At 46.7% G+C, this 25,196-nt stretch overlaps 1 protein-coding gene across 13 annotated transcripts; it reads left to right on the top strand.

Annotated features, from left to right (window-relative positions):
• Nucleotides 1–361: 361 nt before the first annotated feature.
• On the top strand, nt 362–25,091 carry LOC125729002 (inositol polyphosphate-4-phosphatase type I A-like). 13 transcript variants are annotated; one of them, XM_049005552.1, is made up of 24 exons: nt 363–986; nt 7,856–8,027; nt 8,288–8,332; nt 8,933–9,051; nt 9,150–9,266; nt 9,390–9,469; nt 10,258–10,369; nt 10,457–10,547; nt 11,730–11,877; nt 11,952–12,082; nt 12,221–12,325; nt 12,713–12,821; nt 13,936–13,953; nt 14,223–14,409; nt 14,651–14,869; nt 15,014–15,302; nt 17,131–17,163; nt 17,469–17,641; nt 18,301–18,424; nt 18,547–18,814; nt 19,106–19,203; nt 19,405–19,517; nt 19,644–19,798; nt 21,359–24,638. In XM_049005552.1, exons 2-24 carry the CDS (start codon nt 7,928–7,930, stop codon nt 21,537–21,539), a joined length of 3,015 nt encoding a protein of 1,004 aa, XP_048861509.1. In that variant the 5' UTR covers nt 363–986; nt 7,856–7,927; the 3' UTR covers nt 21,540–24,638. The 13 variants fall into 13 exon arrangements, with proteins under 13 accessions (XP_048861512.1, XP_048861509.1, XP_048861510.1 ...); XM_049005553.1 differs by having other exon boundaries at nt 14,226–14,409; XM_049005556.1 differs by lacking the exon at nt 21,359–24,638 and adding an exon at nt 24,648–25,091 and having other exon boundaries at nt 368–986; nt 14,226–14,409.
• The last annotated feature ends 105 nt before the right edge of the window (nt 25,092–25,196 follow it).

Here is a 25,196-nt window from a genome sequence, read left to right on the forward strand (position 1 = left end):
CATTATTAATATTTTTGGATGGATTATCATGGGTATCTTATTTATTGTCTTATATACTTTAATGTTATGTGAAGACTAAAACCTTAGTGCTAGTGATAATGGCATATAGGGTTTTTGGAGTAATAGTGATTGTGTCAGGGTTGTGTCACCGCTGTGTCGCACTAAAGCCAGTAAATGGCTAGTGAAGTGGGCGTCACGTGTCTTCCGAAACCATACCCTCTTCCCTTATGCTGACCATCGATGATTATTTACGCGGCGCCGTCCTTTTTGTAAGCTGTCATTTGTCCATCAAAAACGATGAAGGCACAGTGAATCGCTTCTGAGGTTCGTCTCCTGGGAGAAATATATACCCGATCGCATGGTATCCCCGGGGAAAGCCATCTGGCTCCCAATTTGCAATAACAGCATAACTGTTACACAAAAAAGCGACTATATTAAGATCGCAACATCTAACAATGACAGTCTATTTTTCTGTTTCATTAGTGACCAGCTAGGGTGAAACTTGCACTTCAGTCTTACATTATAGTAAATGCAATGTTTGAGCAGGCTCATGTTATAGAAAAAATGTAGAGCAGGGCTAAAAGACATTATGAAGCGGGAGGCAATGTTCAAATAATTATTGTGCTGATCTCTGACAAGTGCACGCTGTGGCAAAATGCGTATGATGCAAATGCATTCGTTTTAGTCGCTTGCGTCTGCTTCAGACAGTAACTTTAATTGCATTGCCACTGCGTCTGTGTGCGAAGGACGAAAGCTGTTTCTGATTGCGGACTGAACGAAAGAAAGAAGGGGGAAGAAGGGAAGGGGTGGGGGACGGTTTGGCGACAGCTTTGTTACGTTCTTACGTCAGATTGTGATATACCAAGGCAGTAACCAGAGGCGATTCGACGTCAACGGAAAGGGAGAATTAGAAAAATGTCCCGTTTATGAATTCATAGCATCGCATTGAACAGCCAAGACGGATTGTTGCGGTGCACCATAAAAGTGTAAGTGCATTTAAGTGTATTTCATTCCTGTTTGCAGGCACAGATCAATGAAATCCGAGCGTGTAATAAACGATTAATTGCATATTAATAGAGATTTGGACAATTGTGGCATAAGATATGAAAGAAACAGCCGCGATTCCGTTATGGTTATAAGTTTATTTACCGTAATAGCGGGTGTTGTTTTGGACCACTAGAGTAGTCCCCATTTTTAATTATGCGTCCGACAGGGATTGCACATCAAACCATACCATGGTCCATAACTGATTTTTACGGTAGGAAGTGGATATATAAGATGACGTGTAAGTGCTGCAGACATTTTTATGCAAAGGTAGGGAGGATGCGTGTAATTAGTTTATCATTAACCACGGCTATGCATGTTGAAGAGCTCCGGCACAGTTGATGTGACCCGTGTTTACGGGTTTTATGCGGATACGGGTGTGATACGAAAGCTTGCCTTTTTTTACACCCGAAAGGCCGTAAAAAGCGACTCAGAAGGCGATTCAGTTAAAGACCATATGGAGAATTATATTGTTGATTGCAAAGTCCACCAGCTGTAGGGGCATCAACAAGATGAAAACGCCTCAGTTGTTTTTAATAGTGATATATTCAGCTAACTTCAACTTGTTGGCGGCTTTTTTTTTACTTGGACTTCCCATTTGATCGTGTGTGCATCATTATATGTAAGTCTGGAGGGTGCAGAAACTGCGTATAATCAGATGATGTTCCCTTTATACACAGTTTAAAAACGTCTTTACATTCGCAAACACATTACTTTCAAGGTGATGAGATGAGAAAGTAAGTTATTGTTTGCTCTTCAACCAAACCGAGGTGCCAGGTGTAGGATGGGTCCACCACGGACTTTCACAATGTCGGACAGATGTTGCAGTCACTTCTTCATAGGCTGTTTCGTTATACATTTCAGTATCTGACTGTAGTTTTGGGTTGTAGCCTCAACTAGCTACTCAAGCGCCGAGAACATTACGAATTTCCATTTCTCCCGAAGAGACTCGGCTTAAGTGATATACACAGCGGTACAAAAGCAGAACTGCTTTTCATACTTGAACCCACAACTGTTTATTTTTGTGGGTCTAATTCTCTAGCCATGCAATATGTACACTACTCCCTGTCCTATGGTTTGTAGAGTTTATAAGACAGATATCCAGCGAGGCTACATTGTTCACGTGGATTATGTCATTCTGGTGAGATTCCTGAAGCTTGTACAGTCACTATCCTTATTGCTGGAGGAGCTGTCCAACCTTAGTACCAAGTGGTGAGACTTAGTCATCATTGCCAGCATCATCTTGTCATTTTCTGTTTGTGAGGACCGAAAGAGGCAGTGCAGGGTTACGGGGCTATTCAGTCTGCGGGTGGTAACTTTATAGGAAGTTATTTATTTAGCAGGGGATTCCTCAGTGTCTAACCCTACAGTGCAAGGTTGTTATGGCTCTGTGATAGACTGGTGTCCCAGTTAGGCTGTTCCCTTGCTGTCCGGGATAGGTTCTAGGCTCTCTTGCTGGACAAGCAGTCGGACACCGATAGGATGGTTGGATGCTGTAGGTAACAGTGCTTTAGTGTTGAGTTTCATTTAGCCACACATGTGTACATAAACATTGTCGTGCAAACGCCCAGACATAAACTATTATACTCTGTCTGAGCCTCTGCATGTGCCCTGAGCCCAAAGCAGGTTAAGCGGTCTGAGAAATCGTGCTGTTGACCCGGAGCTGTGCAGATTTCATTCCCCGACACGGCCATGTTACGGAGGCTGCTGTCAAACACAAACAAACGAGTGCAGAGAGCTGCCAACATGCAGCTTTCTTCAAACACACAGTGGTCACGCCTCCGCCAGTGCCTGGGAGTTCCCTCCCACAGCCACACGCACAGACCCCTGTCCACAGTGCTCAGATAAAGACACGGACACGGATCCCTCATGCAGGATTTTCCTCTTCAGAAACAGAAGCAGAAGCAGATGGCGGCCCGCCGGTGAGCCGTGTGGCGCTTACTGCCGCCACGTGGGCCTGCCAACCTTTTTGGGCCTGTATTTCACACGGCTCGATGGCATGACCACTCACATGAGCACCTTGGGGGGTCATGTGACCGGAAGCTCTTTGGATGCACACACATGTACTGCACATGCATGTCCTGGAGGTCAGATCCAGGGACAGAGGCTATAAAGACGGAGTAAAGCGAAAAGAGGGAAAGACCGCAAGGTTCCAGTTATAGGTGGCAGGTAGCAAAAAAGGTTAAAGGACTTAAAGGTCACTTGAGGTCACCTGAAGGTCACCTGCACTCTTGTTTAGTGAGGAAGCTAACCTGAGAGGCGCTGTTTGGATCCACAAATGTGCGTTTGGCCAGAAGTGCTGCTGGAGCATAAGCTAAATGCTATCATTCATTTAAAATGCCCTAGCTTGCTATGATAAGTCACCCAATGCGGCCACAAACCCAAACACCTACACTGGTCCAGGCCCAGATCATCAGTTCATATGGCCCAATGATTCCTCCTTCTGGCCGGGACCTTGAGCTGAAAATATCCCGGTGCTTTTGTCAGGCTGTGAGTTCCGTTAATCAAGTAATCCATAATAAAATAAGCATGTACACTCAGAATCCGGTCAGGAGGAAGAACTGGAGCAGGGGGAGCAGGCAAAGCTCACTAAAATCAGTGCAGTACAGTGTGATGCAAATGTTCAGCTGGGTAACCATGGGCTTTGCCCACTTTCAGTTTAATGTACCTAAAACGGCTGCATCACATTTTCTGTATCAATAACAGTCAGAAACTGGGCTAAATGCCCACATCAATACAGTTATGCACTCAGGCATCGGCCGATGCTCTGTAATGTTCAGTCCAGCTTGGTGAAAAAGCCCCTTCACCCCTTCACCATATTGACAGACTCAGATAGAGAAAGTGTGGCCAGCAGGATGATCTTGCCTGATCTGCCTGGGCAATCCTAGACCAATCCCAAGTCAGCTCAGACCAACCAATCCCATGTTACCTCAGACCATCCGATCCCATGTTAACACAGATCAACCAATCCCATGTCAGCTCAGAGTAACCAATCCCAGTGCCAGCACTGAGTAAGTGGCTACAGCATCATTTTAGAAAATTATAATCCATTTTCTTAATATATTTGGGTAAGAAAGTGAATATACTCAGTATAGCAAATAATAGACAGAAATGTTTATTAGGTAATACTGAGTGAGGATTCTAAATTTAATATGAACAGGGCGCATATGGGAATGACATGTCAATGGATTTCTGAAGTCCTGTGCACAGTTAGGGGCAGCCCATACCCCCCCAGACAAGAGCTGTGCTCGGGCGCTGCGATCGATGTCTCCTGCTGTGACTCGGTCTTCGCCTTCTGGATGGAGTTTCTGTAAAGATCCACACATGGAAGAGCTGACTGGGCCTTTGATTCACCAGAAAAGCCGTCCACATCACGTTTGTCACTCTGCTCACTACATAGACGCTACAAGAGTGCACGAGTACCCGAAACGGGTATACTGTTTGGTACAGGGGCACAGGGTACACTAGCAGGGTCCCTCTTAAGATTACAGCCTTAGGACTGCATTATGGCTAAAAAAAACGTATAAATCCATCAGTAAAATACCTCTCAGAGCTCTCCATCGGAAGAATATAAACAGCTCATATGAACCCATGAGAAATTAGAACGATGGCTCATTCAAACCTAACCCTAACCTAACTCTAATCCTAACCCTATCCCTAACCCTACTCCTAAGCCTTAAATTACCTCATGCGCCCTCTCTGGCCATATAAGGTTTCTCCTGCTGAGATGTTCTGTGCATTTAATCAGTCTTTGTGGTCATGGCATTAATGAAATAATTTCAATCACGTCTCTTCTGGGTCTCCTGATACTGAAGGGATAGTCGATGGATCTTTGGCCCTTGACATTTCACTGGTCTCGATAGGTTTCATTTCCCTAACGAGCACCTGGAGAAAAATGATTGGTTCTCTCTCAGCTCCTAACAGGCCATGCTCATTGTCAACCCCATCTTCATTCAGAACAGACCACCACATTCTGAACTATATAGACCAGCACATGTGGCATATGAGAGTTACCATAGCAACACTACATTGTGCACTGCTCGAGCCTGTATGCACTAGTGGTACTTTTTATGTGCATATAGAGAACTCGGATGAAGTTCCTGTGAAAGTCACACCGTTCTTCAACTCTCTGGACATATTCCCAGCCAAATCTTTCATGCTTCTTTCATCTACCGTGGTTCCCATGGTGACAGACATCGGAGGCTGAGGCCTGTGCTCTCGAACCTGACCTGGGAGAATTGAAGATGATGAACTGCTGAAATTTTGCAGGAGGAGAGCTGGCCCTTGAAGACCCGGTTTTTAGATGTGGATGGTGGAGCTTCTCAGCAAAGCAAACACACTTCACCAGCAGATTGTTGAAAGCTGTCTCCGTCCACCCATAAATGATGGCTCTCGGTGCCTAAATGGGGTTTTTTGAATTGTCCAGATTTAACGATAAGCGGGAAGTGTAAAATCTCTGAGATGTTATCAGTCTATCACTCATTTTTACAGTTGGTTTTGAAGCCTGATGTTTCTGTAAAGTCTGTCTGGTGCTCATTCATCATGATGACACACACAGGCTGGGTTAGGGTGCAGAGGAGCTGGCTAATGGAAAATGACTCAGCGCTACACTACAGCAACCCCTACATTTGGTCTCCTGTTTGATGTAACTTCTCATGCCTTGGTAGCTTTTTATTTGGGTGTCTCTGTGCCCCCTTGAGGTTGCTCATTTTTAGTTTTTGTAATTCTTATCATCCCCTCAGAGTCAATTGTGAAGCACAGGCGTGTCGAAATCAAGTTGTCCCACATGGCAGAGAACTGTGACATACAGGTGTACTATAATCAAGATAGTGCACATGACTGACAGACAACTGTGCAGGAGAGGCGTGCTGTAATCAAGTTGGCCCACATTACTGACAGACAACTGTGAAGTACAGGTGTGCTATAGTCAAGTTGGCCCACATTAATGACAGACAACTGTGAAGTACAGGCATGTTGTATTCAAGATGGCCCACATTACTAACAGACAGCTGTAAAGTACAAGTGTGCTATAATCAAGCTGGCCCACATGATTGACAGACAGGGGTGTAACTAGAATTTCTGGGCCCCATGAAGAAATGTCATCCTTTGGGCCTCCCCGTCCAATTTTCCGTATAATTTTACGTATTCAGGGGCCCTTGTAAGGGGCCGGGGCCCCTGAGTCTGCCAGGGTATCCCTGCCCTTCCAACGCCCTTGCTGACAGAAGAGTGTTAGCCAAGCCAGTCAGACCTGCAGACATGTGAAATGCCTAGCAAGTACAATGGAGAATAGAATAGAATAGAACAGAATAGAATAGAATAGAATAGAATAGAATATCCTTATTGTCATTGTACACGTACAACAAAACTCTGTACGTTTGTACATCACAGCATCTGCCTGTAATGACTAACATTCCCACTCTGACTCATTTCTAATCATGATGCCTTTATGTTTAAATGTAGATAAACAGAAAGAGAACATCATGGAGGTTTCTCACCTGGGTGAACAATGTCCTGACAAATTCAGCAGCTAATGAGAGACTCTGTCGCGGTTGAAGCAATTTACAGCAGCTGGCCTGAGATGTAGGCGTGCAGCAGTCGCTCACATGGTCTGTGGCGGGAGATAAAAGTCCATTTGGCTGCTAACAGATCCTGTTCTCCAGTATTCCCATCACCTGAGAAATGGTCATTAGTCTTACAAGAAATTCCATCCAGACCTAGTTAGCCATGTCAACATTCTCAACGCATGAATAAATCAGTTATACTGCTAATTTTCTACTATTATAATTAAGTACCTAGCAAACAAACAAAGATAGAGAGGATGAATATGATTTTATAAGCATGGAGTATTAGCTAGCTAATGCTCTGTTTATCATGGGAGGCTCTTACGCATCAATCCGTCTCAGATTCTTGCTCACAACGTCCCACACAAGCCATTTAGCAACATCTCCGTTTCTAGTATGAATAATACAAGAGGAAATGCTTTCTCCCTGTCTCTCCCTGTGTTTCCCATTTAATTTTAAATCTGTTTTATCATCCTGCAATGAATAATGCAGGCAAAAAAAAGCAAGACCCAGACATGCTGAAAAATAAATGATCTCTTGTGATCTTCCTCACGCCGGAAGAGGTCTTCAGATAATCTGAAATCACATGCGAGCATTTATGTACCTGCATCGTGTAAACGTCCGTGTCCTGATCTGTGGTGTCTCCAAAGGTCTGAACGGCAGGACTGTGGGTAGCGATGGCTGCTCTGTGCATCTTCAGGGAACAAGCTTCATTGGATAGTGACAGTAAACATAAATATCAGGCAGTTCATGAGAGGGAACTGAATCCTGGCCAAGGAACATCATTAGCAAAGCTAAAGCTATTCCCAGTGTTTTTATAGCCTGTGAATAATAATCTTTCCTTGGTGGTAAGTAGTGGAAACATTGCAGGTCCCTTGAAGGTAACCTGTGAGTAAGGAGCCAAGATAATTTAGCATTATCTTGTAACAAAATGTCCTGTTTATACGGGAATGAGCGAGTATACCAGGACGAGCTGCTCCAGTGTTTACAGTTCCCAGCATGTTTAATGTTGATATAAGCGTTTAAGTCAGGAAGTCTGTATTTAATCTGAGTCTGATTTTAAGCTTTAAGATGTGGCATCCCCAAGATCCCGATCGCCGGTGGCACTAGTGGGTACAGGGTTCTGAAAAAAAAGCAATCGAGCAGGAAAGATGAGAGGGAGGGTGCCGGTGAGAGCGGCATGTTGGAGGCCGAACTCCGGGCCGGTGGTGCTCACCCACGTGTGACATATTTGTTTGCTTATGCTCCAGGAAACACCAGGCTGACTGAATAAGGTTACGGGGGCGTGGTCCCCACCCCTAGTGAGACCGCCCATTGCCAAGATGTCTGCTAGGGATCGCTGCCCCCGCCAGCGCCCGTGGTCCATGTACCACGCCAACACCACTGACCTCTCCTCAGAGATTCTGGGGCTCACACTAGCAGGTGAGTAAACTGTTCCCTACTATCTATTCTCAGTACCAGCCCTCTTTAGTTCCTGTGGCGATGTGTTTGCTATTTTACTTGTCCAAATTTATCCACTCATTTTGTTGGATTATTTAGTCACATTTCGATATTGTTTTTATGGTTCTGTGCAACTCTATTGCCCATCGATCTTCTTTGGTGGCCGGATGCTGATTTAGCTCGCACGCTAACACGTTCACGCATTGTTGTGGGATCATAACTATGTCCTCATCATCTCCTAGGAAACAGCCAGGATCCTGATGAGCCTGTGCTGGAGTTCAGCCTGGGTGAGTGGTGCATGATGGGATAGTTCGTCAGACCATTTTCGCGTGTAGGAAGCAGGTTTTGAGTCGCACTCTATGGCCAGCTCTTACTTTGTGGGTGAAGACCATCGTGCCTTTAGCTGCTTGTACAGTACTTGCTGGTTGACTGCACTGTGTTTAGCGTAACTGAGACAGTGTTTAGAAGGGAAATACACCAGTCTTGATGAAGTGGAGTTGATTTCAGGAGGATTCTTCTTAAACCAATCGAACTTCACTCTCACCCAAAGTCCCTGTCAGCTAATATACTGAGACCCTCGTTCTCCCCCATCAGATCTGACAGCCAGCAGCCAGGTTTAAAAGCATTTCTGTTTAGTTAACGTCACATGCTCACATTCCCGCCTTTCGTTTTACTCTAGGTTCAGCTGTTTGGTGGGTCTGCTGGGGTTTGCACAAATAATGACTGTTTAGCTAATGAAAAACACTGTTCCAGTTGTGTATGAGTTTGAAAACAAAGGGTCTTTTATTTTGGCTTTGTTATGAATTGTGCTATTTTTAACTTTGAAGTCATTACATGTGTCACTGCTATAAGTTGGTGGTAATCTGTCTCTCTCCCCCCCCCCCCAGCCTGTAGTGAGCTCACAACTCCTGCTCTAGAGCGCAAACCAAACAGTTTTGTTGCCGTTAGTTGCACCACACCCCCCCAGGCTTTCTGGACCAAGCATGCCCAGACGGAGATCACAGAGGTGAGCTAAAACACCTGCAGCTGCACTCTTATTCCTGGAAAGCGCACAGTGACCTTTGACCTTTGACCCCTGCATGTCAACCCATGATCTCCCTGCAGGGCACCAGTAATCCCATCTTCCTTAGCAGCATCGCCTTCTTCCAGGACTCCCTCATCAGTCCGCAGACACAGGTCAAGCTGTCGGTCTACGATGTCAAGGACCGCGCTCAGGGAATGGTAAACGCAGAAAGAGGGCCACTCGCTGCCGCCGTTGTTCCCACCGAAGGGCTCAGCTCCGGGACTGTGCATGCGCTCAGGCATGCTGCCTGCTTTTTAAATGCCCCATTCGCTCCTTCGCAGATGTACATGCTGGGCTCCGCTGTGTTTACGGTGAAGGAACTGCTGCAAGACCCCCAGCACAGGCTTCACCTGACGCTCAGGTAGGAGATCCCCCCCTCCGTCAGCTCCATCTGCTCATTAGAATGCCTGTCACCATGGTAACCTATCCATCCTGCAGCCAGAGACACCAGCAGCCTGAATGACAGCTCCTGCAATGAAATATGAAGTCTTATATCACGTTACTGACTTTGCCTACAAATCTGGCAACCGGGATTTAGGCACTTTGCGAAATCAAAGCCGAGAAAAGCATCTTTAAGTGAGTTTGCACTTAAGTCTTCAGGAATACTTACATGCAAGGATAGAGATTATAATGGGTACAATTATTGTCTTTATGAATGAAAAACTTGTTTAAATCAAGGGACTAGAGGACCAGTGTGCTGGGAAATCTGATTTGAGGAAGATGGCATTTTGCCCAAGGTTCAGTGTGTCTCTTTATCATGTAACGTAACCATGCCTATACCTACCATTGATGACACTGAGGTCAGGTCCTCAGTATTTGTTTCTGCAACTCCGATAACCATGATTCATTATAGGGCACACTTAGGATGGGCGAACGCTTCTAACCTCAGTATTTTAAAAATCCTGGCTACAGCCCTGAACATAATGAATGAACATCTAGACCACATGGATCTCAGGTCTAAATGGGCCGATTGGAGAAACTTTGTTTACCTTCGCAGTTAAAAGGGGCAGGTGGGTCACTCTCCCTGTCTAAGACAACATTGATCAGAGGCAGCAAAATAAACACAAGCGATGAGGCAGCCAAGACGGTCAGCTAGTTTGATCCACTGACTGTCGGCCATTCAGATGATCTCACCTCCCACCCGATCAGGTCAGCAGACAGAGAGTGTGTGGGCAACATCTCTATCATCGCCTGGGGGCTGGAAGAAAAGAGGGACCAGAGGCCTCTTCTGGCCAGGCTGCCGGACACCATCAATGGGAAGGTGAGAATCCGTGGCCACGTCCAGTGGAAACTGCCATCACTTCCTGCTTTGGCGCTCACAGTGACCAGTGCCTCCTCCTTCCTCTAGATGGTACTTCCTGTGGACGAGAGCCTGACAGAGTCTATGGGAAGCAGAGCTACATACGCTTCTTTGTGCAAGGACACGCTACTTAAATCTGGTATCGCAGCTCGGCCTCTGCCCCCTCCCACCCAAATATCACATGACAATCAGAACCAAACAGAGACACTGTCTCACTCAGAGTCAACTAAACATGGGCCCAGTCCTGCATTTCAAAGTGTCCTTTCGGACAGTCTTCCTAAATGACAGCCCGCCGGCGACATTGACATCTGCGGTAATATAATACTTCACTTACTGCTGCTGCTCTTTATCTGCACCTATGAAATGGAGACCTTTGGTCCATGATGCTGCTTCAAAACCAAGGCCGGCAGGACACTCATGGCAAATAGGAAATGCATGGACCGCAGAACCTACCAGTATTCAGTATCCCAGAATGACACTGGAGGTTCCTAGTTCAAGTCCTGGATGTTGCTATATCAAGCTGACAAATGTGTGGAAAAAAGTATTTACATAGAGGTGAAAAGTATATATAATATCAGTCAAAGGTTTGGACCTGCTTTTAATGCATTTGTCTGTATTTTAGCTATGTTACTCACCCTACCTCAAGACAATTTGCAGTTTTATTATTGCAATTAGCAAGAGAAGTGTCCAACATTTGAACATTTTCTCAGATTTTAGACCCTTCGAAACAGCCCATTTTTGTTTTGACGACCGCATTGCAGACTCTTGTCATTCTGTCAGCCAGTTTCCAGATGTAGCCACCTGGAATGCTTCTCCAGCAGTCCTGAAGGACTTTCCACAAGTTCTGGGCACAGGTTAGCTACCTTGCTCTTACTCATCAATCCAACTCATCCCAAACCAGCTCTACAGGGTTTAGGTCGGTGAATTGAGGGGGCCAGGTCACCTGTCACAGCACCTCATCACTTTCCTTGTTCACAAGAAAATACTACATATCCTCAAGGTGTGCTCAGGGTTGTTATTTTGTTGAAACGGTATTTTCAAGATATGTGTCCAAACTTTTGACTGGTACTGTATATAGAGGTGTTGGCTAACTGGAAAGGCTGGAGAACCAGCACACAAACACCTGACTGTGTACTACAGGCTTATATGCCCGCTTGGTGTGTTCTTCCACACTGAACAGAGAGGCGATGTTCTCTTTTGTATCAATTGCCCCATCAAATAGTGGCCCAGTAGTTTGGGGTCATACTTCTCCCTCCACTGTGCACCTTCACGCATCTTTGCCCATCCTGTCTTGACCGTGCTCCACCCCTGTCCCGCTCAGTGTTCGGGGGCACTATGTCACGCATGTACCGCTTCCCCACCACCGATGGGAACCACCTACGGGTCCTGGAGCAGATGGCAGAGAGCGTGCTGTCCCTCACCGTGCCCCGGAACTTCGTCAAACTCCTGCTGGAGGAGGACGCCGCCAGGTAAGGAGCTGGAGACACGTGGCCTGGGCAGTGACGGGAGTTTGGGTGACTCAAGGAGCACATGTCTGTCTCAGGGTTTGCGAGCTGGAGGAACTGGGCGAGTTGTCCCCGTGCTGGGAGAATCTGCGCAAACAGATCATCACTCAATATCAGACAATCATCCTGAACTACCAGGAGACCATCCATAACCTACATGAGTATAAGGGTCAGTGCTGAGGTTTCTCTGACCGTCTTGACCACATGGGTTGATCTTGATCTATATTCCATCTACCTGGTCGTTTTTGATCTAAATCTTCTCCGATATCTCTCCTCTCCCTTTCCCCCTTTCACTCTCTCCTACAAGGACCCTCCTTCAAAGCCAGCAACCTGAAGGCAGAGAAGAAGCTGGAGTTCATTCCCACTAACCTCCATGTGCAAAGGATGAGGGTGCAGGATGAGTCGGGTTCGGGTGAGAGTGCTGGTCTTCACTGTCACCTCAACTCTATCTCTTCTCCCTGAAGCCGTTCACTTAAGCACCTTAATGCTAATACTGGCACTCCACACATTCATGCATATTCATGAACAAACAGAAAACCGCAGGCTTACAGAAAAACCCATCCATGAACTCCCAAAGGGACTTAAAGCACAGATTAGTGCTCTGTGTCATAATTATTCATTGCCCTTCTTTAGAGGAGAGAATGAGGACCCAGACTGTCCAGTCTGTGGGGGGCAAACAGTTCATGCCTCATGCGATGACCTCCACAATAAATCAGTGGTCATCAGAACACCCCCCTGAGAGAGGTCACTCCCACAGGCCTCCTGCTGTTTGCTGCATCTCGGCCATCTCCGTTGACAGATCATACGTACGATGTGGTGACCATTGGGGCCCCTGCTGCCCACTGCCAGGGCTTCAAGCACAGCGGCCTGCGGAGGATCATCAACAAGTTTGAGGAGGCAAGGCGGCAGTAAGTTCGGGAGTGGGGTCAGAGGTCAAAGGTCATGTCTATCTGTGAGGAGCTGCGGCGTTGGCGGCCAACTTCAACCTTCCTGCTGTTCTGCTGATCTGGATTCCTCTCCGCTTTTCTAAATATTTGGCTGCGTTTGCTTGCATTACCATTTTTTTTGTTTGCCTTTTTCATGACGAGTCCTTTCCTTAAGAAAAGGAAAGTTTGTTTATGTGCTTCGCTAATAGTAGTCTTTTTCATTTGCCCATATCCGCATTAGGCATCAAACTGCAGATTGACACACAAACCACGTGCCACATTCTTATCTGTACACCAAACTAGTAAGCCTTTATTACGCTGCGGTTTTTATACTGATAGCCTAATAAACTAATCAGCTGTCATCACTACCCTAGCAACTGGCTGCTATGGCAACGACTGGCAAATCAAGTCTTCTTCTATCCCGTTATCATCTCCCCCTCAGCGGTCCTGTGCTTGTTAGCACAGCGGCTCCCCGCATCCTCCGGTTCTTTGGGATTGGCTGATGCAGATAACATGTTATGTAATGTAATTTGCAGTCATTGGCCGCATCACATTCCAAATTGATGGCTGATTGGTTATATTTTCTGGGGGAGGGGACAGCAGTGTGCTGTTCTAATTGGATAGTTTCTCTGTTGAGTCTGCATGAAGCCTCACAGAGCTCAGTACACTGTACTCTGTTTTCCAGCAACACACCCACAAATTTATGCTTGGTTTGTTTGGTAGCATCACAGCAGGTTTCTGGGAGCCTGTTTGGCAGCCATCTTGAGCCTTGTTAACATAACAATTAAGTTATCTTGATTCCTGGATGGGATCCAAAACACGGTTCTCCTTTAATCTCAGCCTGTAGCGCAGGATCAGCTAAGCATGCAATAATGTGCTTATGGTACTGCTGATTTCCCCTCAACGGACCCTGTGGCGTCAATGAGCCCTATGGTGTTTGGTTCTGAAGTTCTTGCATGTAGAACCACAGACCGGGTTCCTTGTCTCTGTAATTGTTCTGATGGGGCCGGTAAATCCTGGAGTGTTTTCTCAGGCTGCTCATCAGTTTGATGGCTTTTTAATTGCTTTTTGTTGTTGCTGTTTTTTTTTAAATCAGCTTTTATGAGGAGGGTTGGTGAGTCTCTTGCCTTCTATCATTAATTCTTTTGTTTGGCCATTTGCGACTGGTGTGTTTGTCGCGCATGAAGAAGTGTGTTTTCTCACCAGCTTGCCATGTGCGGTGGCTTCGTCAAACTGTCCGTCTCCCCTGGGAAAGCCCTGGGTTTCCGTGACGATGGCATACCTCAGTGCTTATACGTGTGCATGTGTATGTCAGGCTCTGCTCTGGTGTGTTTCTGTGTGTGTGGGAGCTCCTCTCCTGTCTGATTCACCCCCCCATCCCAGCAGCGCGATGGCCGGATCCCAGTCCATGGTGTACATTCCGCAGGACATCGTCCGTGCCAAGGAGATCGTCGCACACATCAATACGCTAAAGACGCAGGTCAGCTACTATGCCGAGCGACTTTCCCGCGCTGCCAAGGAGCGCTCCGCCAATGGCCTGGAGAGGACCCTAGCCATCCTGGCTGATAAGGTATTCACTGTCCCCTTAATGAATTTGGGGTGTCTCCTCTGAGCTCAGGATAGAACACTGCATGTACCTCAGAGCACGGCAATCTGTAATTAATGATGCCCTGTCCACCTAAGGGCAAAGACGCTTCATTCATGATCTGCCTGGGCCTTTGGGCACCAGCATCATTACATCCATTGCACACTTCGTTTTGGGACAGATCGTCCCATTAATCGTGGCTGTCTCATTCCCTCCCTTTGCCCAGACCCGGCAGCTGGTCACCGTGTGTGACTGCAAGCTCCTGGCATCCGCCATCCAGGCGCTGAACGCAGCCCGGCCGGAGTACATCGCCTCCAAGGCCTCGCCGACCGGCACCGAACCCGAGCAGGTGGTTCTGCGCAACGACCAGGACACGTTACTGGCCAAGTGGGCAGGACGGACCAGTCGCACCTCGCTGCATGTCAGTTGGCATGAGGAGGAATGGGTAAAGACAGTTGGGTCAAAGGTCAGGGATCAAGGGTTAGGGGTCATAGGGCATAAGTTTAATGCAGCTGGTCGTAGTCTAAACCACATATAGACACCAGTTAGAAAACAATATAACTCAGAAGCTTTTCCCATAATCCCTCAGGAGAAGGTGTGGCTAAATGTGGACAAGAGCCTGGAGTGCATCATCCAGCGTGTCGACAAGCTCCTGCAGAGGGAGCGACTGAGGAGTGACAGCAGTGAGGAGGTCTTCCAGGGTGAACAGTCAGGTGGTGCCAGCAAGAAAGGTAACAAGAGGCCATGCGTGTTCTGGATTAACCCTGGCAGCATGGAGGAATCACCTCAGGAGCCACCATCACTGCCATCTTCCACATCAGCCCCTCCTCCACCATCATCTGCAAAATCCATGCCGAGTGCCGCATGCCAAATCAGTCGTAGGTTTGCTGGCTTTTTTTCTCTCCCACATCTTTCTTCACTCTGTTGATTCCTTCGTTTTTCATTTCGATCTCTCTCTCAAGAGCTTGGACAGATGCGTAGTCCAGCCAGAACAAGAGATATATGATAATATCTTTGATGACAAATGTTTTTGACAAACCAGTATTGTCCGCTTATCGCCAGCAGAGGATATGGCCACCTTGATCGGACTCTCCTTGTTAAATATGGTGTCCCATATTGATGACATCACTGGGCATGAGCATGTCAGCCAATGACAGGAGAGAGCACTTGACCATAGCCCCATACTTAGCAAAACGGCCATTAAACGTTCAGCCAAGCCTGTCACTCACCGTTGAAATACACTGAATTGGTATCCTCTCACCTGGTTCCTCTTGTTCTGCCTGTTGACCCATTTCTTTCCCTGTTTTTGCAAACTCAGAAGAATATTCAGCATGTCTGTCAACCTGCTCATTTCCTGCTTGTCCCGGAGCTGTGCATGCGCTTCTGTTTTCTCTCATTCATAGCTTTTGTTTATCCATTAGTGATTGACGTATTCTGCTGTACAAACTCACGCCATGATTTCTCTTACTTAAAAAGCATCATCGATTTGCTGTCCTCCAGTGTAGACGGTGGCTCGATAGACAGATGCTACCAGGTTTTGAAAAGCTGTACGATCCCAAGCTCAGTCTGATATTACATCATGTTTTTTGGAAAACGATCCTGTAAATGTTTCCGAATTTGTTTTGCTGGTGCTGAGTGCAGCCGGGGCCCAAGTTTTGCCCCTTAACACCAGTGCTATGAAAACGTATCTCTCTGATACCGATTTTATTCCTGCAACATTGTGTGAAGGACACTGCCATCATTGCTGGTTTATGGAACATAGTCCAGGACTGCAGCCGATCTCACTGCTACAATTTTCCATCATTCTTTTGTTGCAGTTTGTGTCGCAGGCTTGGCGGCATCTAATGTTTTACTGTGTCATACCGTCCAAGCGTTTTACCACAGTATACGGTATTTTGACAGTATTTTCAAAAGCGGCGCTATTCTGGCATCATGAAATCTTGGTGATGAAATTCACTGTGCAAATAGGGGGGGGCACAGGGACCAAGCAAGGGGGGATCTTGTAGTATTCCCAAAATTCCACGGTATACCATATTACTGTAATATAGCCCAAGCCTAGTATGTCAGACTAAGTCAATGTGAACAGGCTGACAGAAGCTACCAGGCACTCCTCGCTTGATGTGACCAGAGCGATGAACCAGAGAGCATATCATAGGCTTGGTGCATGTGTATGTTTGCCACAAGGCTTCTCGATTCTCGTTCCTGCTTCCTGTGTGTCTGGACATCTAAAAATGAAAAGTAAAATTTCGGTCTGAGATCATTTAGGGAGGATGTAGCAGTTTGCGTTTTGAACCCAATGGTCCATATGTGGTAATGAACAAAGGGCTGTACGTGTGCCAGGCCCCAGAAAGGAGGACAGTTCCGCAGAAGAGCTTCTCCTGTTTGAATCCTTCATTGGTTTTGACAGGCAAGTAGTCAGAGGTGGAAGGATAATTCCCAGGAAGTACAAATCAGACCAAGGTTTTGTTTCAACCAACCAGTTGAGCATAACGAGTCACAGTCACAGAGTGCGCAGCTGGTTGGTTGAATCAAAACCTTGGTCTGGATTTGTACTTCCTGGACCTGAACTGTCCACCTCTGCAAGTAGCACAGTCAGTTGGCTCCCAGTGTCTGTGGCAGCTGAGGGTGGCTCGACGGCTGATACCCTTCACTGTAGGGCTTCTCCTAACCAGGCTTTTTGCACCCCCACCCCCCCACCCCGTTTAGATGGCAGCCCCAATGCAGAAGAAGCCGCCCCAGGTAAGACATCACCCCTTCCTCCTGCTACAGGCCGAGTTTGCCACAGTCGATCTGCAGTTGTGGTCTCTCTGTAATTTCGCAGTGGTTTTGGAAAGAAAGAACCGTACCTTTCGATAAATTCAACAGACTGGTCTTTTTTTGTAAGATATTATTTATAGGACAGCTAATGGTTCAAAGTTTTGGTTTATGGATTGAGTGTTTGAATGTGTCTTATTTATGCTGCGTAAATGTGTCTCTCTGTCTGTGTATGTGTGTATTACATGTGTCTCTGTACACGTGTGTGACTCGCCGCCGCCCCCCCACAGGCGAGTGGAGCGACGCCCTCTACCCGCTGCTCACCACACTGGCGGAGTGTGTGGCCATGATGAGCGACAAGGCCAAGAAGTCCATGGTGTTTCTGCTGATGCAGGACAGCGCCCCCACCATCGCCACGGCGCTCAGCCTGCAGTACCGCCGCGACGTGGTCTTCTGCCAGACGGTCTGTACCCTCACACAGAATCACTGAGGGAGCTTGGGTATTCATTACTGTTGGGTCTCATTAGACAGCAGGTGGCATAGCGGATAAGAAACGGGGTCCATGAACAGAAAGGTCTGACTGTTGTACTGTTGACTTCTGTAAAAAAATGGTCCAGCCTGTATGTCATGTCATTGTAGACAGTGACATATTTGCCTCACTGATAATAATCCACATTAGTCCTTTCAAAACATTGAACTATTCACCGACAGCTGTGTAAATACGGGTGTCTATTTGTGGTACTAAGTATGTCTGATTACTTTAATGTAGGTTTATTTTGTAAAGTAGTTTCTGAGAAAATGCTTTTTTTTTCTCAATCCTGAAGTTATGGATTTTTGGAGATACATGTTTTTTACCAGACAGCGATGATGTGTTCAGTTTGTTACCATCTACTCTAGATCCTGCAGATCTGAATTAGACAGCTCAATTTAAATGAACAACTCTGTACTGTAACGGCTGAAGGTGGCAGAAGTATTAGACGTCACAGAGGGGCTGATTACTGCCTCTTCGGTAGCTGCGTGTTGTAACCCTTTTTGGAACGTGAAGCTGGACGGAGTGCTTGTTTCGCTTAGTTACTGTGACTTACCAAAAGGTTCATGCTGCCTTCGGTGTCGTTTCTCCAGCTAACGGCTCTCATATGCGGTTTCATCATCAAACTGAGGAACTGTCTCCGTGACGACGGCTTCCTGCGACAGCTTTACACCATTGGCTTGCTGGCGCAATTTGAGAGCCTGCTGAGTACTTACGGTAACCACACACGGCCTCACGGGCACGCTTATCACTCCGCTCGGGGTGTTTTCCGGTTCTGTGCATCCGTCAGGGTGTTTGGGGTGTGGATATGCGTGTCAGGCTGAGGGCGTCTCTTTCAGGGGAAGAGCTGGCCATGTTGGAGGACATGAATGTGGGGGTCATGGACCTGAGGAACGTCACCTTCAAGGTGACACCGGCCACATCGATGTCCAGCCCCGACATGCTGCCGGTCATCACAGGGAACCGCGACGGCTTCAATGTGCGAATCCCTCTGCCGGGCACCATGTTCGACGCGTTGCCGCGGGAGATTCAGAGCGGGATGCTGCTGCGTGTGCAGCCAGTGCTCTTCAACGTGGGCATCAACGAACAGCAGACGCTGGCCGAGAAGTGAGGGGGGAGCCGGCGGGGGCTGGGGGCACGCGTGTGGCCGAGCTCTGCAAGTTCACACACGAGATACGCTCTCGCCTTTATCGTTTTATCTCACTAGCGCACAAAAAAAATGCACACTCATGCTCTGTCGTAGTGAATGTGAGCAGCTCTGGGTGTGTCAGAGAGGAAGAGTGTGAAATTAAGCCAAGAGTTTAAAATTCTGCCCGATCTTCGTATGGATGCTGACCTAATGTGGACCTTTCTTTCTTTTCTTTCCGTCTTCCCTCTATTGCTGGGTGCTTTCCACAGGTTCGGAGACACGTCTCTGCAGGAGGTTGTCAACACTGAGAGTTTGACTCGACTGAGTTCTTACTACGAGCAGTTTAAGGAAGTCTTACCTGAAGACTGTAATTACACCACCGTCTCTCTCACACTTTCCCATCAAAATATATTCATCAGGAGATAAACTGTCCCAGAAGAACAGAATAGAGAATATGATGCCTTGATTGTCACTGTGGCTGGCATGGGAAGCATGGTTCATGCTTATTACCCCACAGAGTCACTCTCGTCGTAGTGAGGAGCAGTTCCCATGGTTTCCATCCCTGCAGGTCTTCCTCGGTCTCGCAGCCAGACCTGCTTGCCAGAATTGCTGCGGTTCCTGGGTCAGAACGTCAGCGCCAGAAAGAACAAGAATGTGGACATATTGTGGCAGGCCGCTGAGGTGGGGGCCCGCCCTCCCACGCTGAGCACTACTCCCACTGACAGATGCATCCAAGTGTATATTTAGAAACGCAGCATCTGTGAGCATGCGGTCATGTGACCTTGTCCTTGCCCCGCCCGCTTGCAGATCTGCCGGCGGCTCAATGGCGTGCGCTTCACCAGCTGCAAGAGCGCCAAAGACCGCACAGCCATGTCAGTGACGCTGGAGCAGTGCCTGATCCTGCAGCACGAGCACGGCATGGCACCGCAGGTCTTTGCACAGGTCCTGGACTGCATGCGCAGGTAGGTGCCCGCCCTGCAGGGGGCGCTGATGTCTCCTGCTTAGACCATTAGGTTTGATGGATACTACACTACATTCATCTCCTCTAAGTGTCATGTCATGAGAGATGCCAGTTGAATGACTGTAGAAAATTTAAAATGTATATGTACATTTCAACACCAGCCCCTCCTCTACCGTCATCTGCAGAATCCAGGCCGAGTGCCGCATGCCGAATCGCGGTCACCCAAACTGATACATCCGTGGTGTAAGCTTAGAATCTGAAGGTCCGAGGGAAAAAGTGATCGAAAGGGCAGGCAGCTCAGGCAGCTATGCAGACGGTCACAACTGCGCAGAGCACGCTGACGCGAGTTCATACGTGTCTCACACACATTTTATGGAGGAGGACAGGGATATGGAGATAATCTGAAAGAGGAAGTAACACAGCAGTCCATCATTATCATTAGTGATCCAAGCAACAGGGCTGCTGCATCCGTAGTGTTTCTTATTTATTGAGTTACTGAGTTGCGTGAAGACTGTCACCCACCTACAGATCCATCCTTCACCTCCCGATATCCGACCCCTTCCAGCCAGATCACACAGAATGTTTCCATCCATTTTACTTCCAAATCCAACCCGCCCCCCCCCACCCTCCCCTCGTCCACGACACTAACACGCTGCTTGTGGAAGGTTATAGAGGGGGGAGAAAAAATGGCAGTGGGGGTAGATGGCCCCCTGTTAAAATTCCCAGTTTGGAGGCCATGAAAAGCGGCTGAGAAAAGTCCCCCATCACCACTCAGAAGACGTGTCACGCTGTTTCGCCTTTACCTTGTCAGCCTCGCGCTTCGCGCTTCATCCCTCACCATCTGCCCCGAGACTCACTGCTTGATTGATCGTGACTCAGACTCATGCGCAGAGCGGGTGGTCCCAGGTTCAGAGGCTCCCCGGTGACTGTGGTCCTGCTAGCGATGCTCAGTTTTAGACATTGATACTGCAGGTGAGGAAAAGGGAATTATGGGACCTTATGTGGTCTTAGAATAATCGGAAATTCTGCCCAGGGTGACTCTGTAACTGTTGCATGCTGGGAGGATGCATGACTCCTCTGCCTGATACACAGCCCCCCCCCCCCCCCCCCCTCCACACTCCCACTGGTTTCCCTTTATGTCGATGTTTCCTCATTCTGATCTTTTTAGTTTTCCAAAGACTATAGAAAATTTTGTGTAATTTTCTCTGTATCCTGTCCTCCCTCTCTCTCGTTTTTTTCTGCTTCACTTACTTTCTCTGTTTTACTTCCTGCTAAATTCCCTTATAATTGGTTGTTTTCCTTGTTTTTTATCGATTGACATTGTCCCTGTCTATCGCTGCTCTATCCCGCTCTCCTTCTTGGTGTAACCCCATTTGTTTTGTTTACTATTTCCTTAAATATTATTTCATGCTACAATGTACTGCAATCGCCACGGTAACCATAATTCCATTCATTTTACTTCTCTTCTACGTTGCGTTTCCCCAACCTGCTCCCACTTTCGCATGTTTCTGTTCCATGCCCTCTTCTGTGCTCCCTCCCCAATGCCTCTCCCCCTCCACAGCATTGGCACCAGGGAGGGGGTCACCCAGAAGAACCTCAGTGGCCTGTTGCCCATCCGTGTTTTCAACCTAGACCCCAGCCTCCTGTACTCTCTGCCCTTGCTGGCGCTCAGCCCCAATCTCCTGATGGTCTTGTTCTTTCTGAGCGCGGTCTACGTGCTGAGCAAGCTGCGCTACAACTGAGGACTGTTCGTCCCGCCTGCCACTCAGCTGCCTGTCCCCATTCCGTCTGACTGTCAGTCTGGCCACTGGCCTTCCTGTCCATGTGCCTGTCAGGTATACTGGTCGGTCAGCACGTTCTGAGTCTTGAAAGTCGTGCGTGTCTCTCAGCAAGGCGCCGTACTCGAGTATCGTATGTTGGCCCAGAATTGCATTTCCATGTCAGGACGGAGGGTGGTTAGCCTATAAATCTGAGCCCATCGGGTAATTATGAAGCTTAGCTATGTATGCATCTAGAGACATACATAACGAGTAACGATACAAAAATGACACTTCATGAACCAATTGATGTATTTTTTGACCCCACTAGATGGCGCTCTCTGTTCAAAAAAAGAGCCCAAAACATGTCCCAAAGCAGAGCAAGACCACCATCTAGTCGGGTTAAAAAATACACCAAATGGTTCGTGAAGCATCATTTTGTCCATCACTAATAACCAGTAAACCAAAATGACATTAACTTGAAAGTATAATCAGTACTAATGAAGATGTACAAAGTGGTTATACAAACTAAGTTATTAAGTAATGTGTATCTGATCTCAGAGATCTAACTGTATAGTAGAACCTTCTGAGAAAGATATGACCCAAATGATTTCCATACTTACCTGCTCTGTCAAGCTTGCTTCTTGTGAATAGCTCAGACCCAGCGCACAGGTGTAAAGGTCTATGCCAATTACACTGTCAGCGAATGCCTTACTTTAATTTCCAAGAAAATTACTGAGTTTCCCAGAACCTTTGAAGTGTAACTGAGAAGCAACAAGCCTATCCAGCTGAACGTAGATATTTCAGTTGGTTTTCTAAACAAACTTTAAGCCATTGCGTTCCCTGGCCACTGTGGTGGCCATTCCCTCTGAGTTTTGACACAAAATCAAAACCAAGCTCTTTCTCTGACTGTCAATCGGGTTTTCCTCACGGGTTAGGAGGAAGACTCAGCCTTTGCTTCAGGAAGCTGAGATTAATTTTTACGCCTTTGTTTTCGTAAGGGTTCCATTAGCATGGTATGTCGTACAAGATGAGATATAGCAGGTGTTTGTTTACGCTGTATTGCCGGAAAGAGTGCCTAATTATGTAGATTAAACACCGTTTACATGATTCATGTCTGTATGATATGCACTGCATGCACCTGCAAGCTTATATTCCAAATATAAACACCATATGCAGTGTAACTGTCTAAGGGGGAGTGTTTACTGGATAATGAGTCACCCATGAGAAAGTGTGAAGGGCTTGGAGTATAAAAATGCAACCGCAAGCCACAAATGCGCAATGTGAATCTAAGAGTCACACAGCAGAGAGAAGTTTCCAGCACCTTCAGTTACGACTTGCTTCTCTCGTTTGCTGGAATATGCAGGAAACTCCTTGAGTGCTCCTTTGTAGGCCTGGCCAGTCCTTCTACAGGACATACTGTATAACCTACAGCCCAGGCTACTCTGTAACAGACTAGGCTGTGGTCTCATTGCCCCCACATTCTGGGTGAGAGGAAATCGTGTTTTTAAATGTCACACAGATTAACTTCTCGCATGGCTTTAGCCAAAACTACCCCCCCACACAGTGTTTAGTTGTTACTCACATAATCAAGTAGCGCATCAAGTGTGTTACCAGTGTCACAAACGCCTGTCTCTTTTTGTTGAAATTGCAGTTCCCTGGTGACAGATTATTTTGAAAACAAATATAACAGAAAACCCAGTACAACAGTTGTATGACTGACAAATTGGCTCTTCAGTGAGACGTTAAAAAAAAATGCAAACAGGAATTGCTAGTAAGGTAAACTAGTGGAGGGGACATTTCATGGTGTTCTAGTTTTACATAGAAAGGCACTAGTGTAGAACCCAGGTGTGTGGGGGTGCAGGTTCATGTGCCGTCCAGGTTTCTAACCAGCCTGTTTGATTGGTGTCAAGCGTCCTGTGTGACTCTGCATTGCATTGGTGCCACCCCAACCTCACAGCGTCCGCTGGCTTTTCGTCCGGAATGTTGGGCTTCGGTGATGGAGAATTCCAGTCAAAAATGCTAGAACTGCATGGGTATCCTCTCTGGACAGCTGTAGAATGGAGTCATCAGCATGCGACCAATTACTCTGGGTGCAAAGAGAAAGAAAGAAACATGCTTTAGAGGAATAAGTTTGTATCTCAGTATTTGGAATGTAGCAGGGATGACAGCTGGATGAAAATCAAAATCTCTGTTTTTTTGTTTTCATCTGAATTAAAGTGGCATTTGAATCTATATTTTGTCCAAATATTGCTAAGAAAGATTTTATTGATCTATAGCTTCTATTTTGTTTATTTTGCAAAGAGTCCATATTTTAATAGTAAAAGCTATCTCTGTGGTGGTATATATCTTCTTACTGCATGATTCTGAGTCTGATTCTGTGCAGTTTGATCTTGAATCGGCCTTTTTGAATGCATTCCAAATGTAGCAGGACAACAGATAAGATACATTTGTCTGTTGGTTTTCAGGTATCCAAAAATACAAATGTTATGCCATAAGTATATCATTGTTTTTCAGTGTTGTTTTTCTGTGATGGTGGTAAATATATATATCATGTAAAATGAGTTTTTCCATTGTCACAAAAAGTATCTACAGAAAAATAATATCTATAAATTTATAAAATGGGTCATTTGTATAGATGAGCCATTTGTGCGTGTTTATTTGTGCCATGTATTGTTTCTGGCCTTTTAAACTGATTGCTTTGAAAAATAAAAATAGAAAAATTTCTTTTGAGGTTCCTCTGCTGCCCCCAGACCCTCACTCACCTAATTCCTGCTCCATGTGCCCATTATCCCAGTCATATGACCATTATCTCAGTCATGTGACCATTGTCCCAGTCATATGACCATTACCTCAGTCATGTGGCCATTGTCCCAGTCATGTGACCATTATCTCAGTCATGTGGCCATTGTCCCAGTCATGTGACCATTATCTCAGTCATGTGACCATTTGCATCAGTACTGGCTGCCATGTTAAGATTTTGTTTTGCAACCCTGTGTATAACATTGCAGTTCTATTTGGTTTGGTTGTTTTATTTTTTCACCTGCTATCATCTGTCTCTATACCTGCCCTCCTATCCCCCCCCCCCCCCAGCGAGGGCTGTCGACGGGAGAACACTGTGAAGAACGTGGGATGTCGCAAGTACGCTTTTAACTCTCTGCAGTTAAAAGCCTTCCCAAAACATTACAGAGCTCCAGAAGGGACTTATGGCAAGGTGGACACCTGATAGGGCAGCCGAACCACAGGGCCGGGAATGACTGCCATCCTTTGGGAGTCGTTGATCGTAGGGGAAGCGGGAGAGCCCTGTGGCAGACGCACACGTAGGACAAAACGCAATCTGCTTTCAAGCTGTCATCTAGCATTTCATTCGTCAGCCCTGTAAGCACTCATGGGAGTTTTACACAAAAATCAGTTTGTACAGGAGGTGGGTTTGGCATCTAGAGGAGGCGAGACCAACCAATTAGATGTCTTGGTCCCACCTCCTCTACAATCTGATTGGTTATCTCTCTGATCCAATCATATTTCATTCTGCCCTCAGAACATAAACCTCCCACGAGCCCTGCAACTATGGCTAAAGGACGTCAAAGTACACTTTAGCCTTCATATGCAGCTTTGGGTTGTTTTTTTCACTTAATAAGGGAG

The sequence above is a fragment of the Brienomyrus brachyistius genome, unplaced genomic scaffold (genome assembly GCF_023856365.1).
Source record: "Brienomyrus brachyistius isolate T26 unplaced genomic scaffold, BBRACH_0.4 scaffold401, whole genome shotgun sequence".
Lineage (NCBI taxonomy): Eukaryota > Metazoa > Chordata > Actinopteri > Osteoglossiformes > Mormyridae > Brienomyrus > Brienomyrus brachyistius.

Coding starts and splice junctions, on each gene's coding strand:
- LOC125729002 (XM_049005552.1), top strand. CDS start 7,928: ATGTCTGCTAGGGATCGCTGCCCCCGCCAGCGCCCGTGGTCCATGTAC. Junction 14,870..15,013: donor GTTGGCATGAGGAGGAATGG/GTAAAGACAGTT, acceptor ATAATCCCTCAG/GAGAAGGTGTGGCTAAATGT. Junction 19,799..21,358: donor GTCCTGGACTGCATGCGCAG/GTAGGTGCCCGC, acceptor CCCCCTCCACAG/CATTGGCACCAGGGAGGGGG.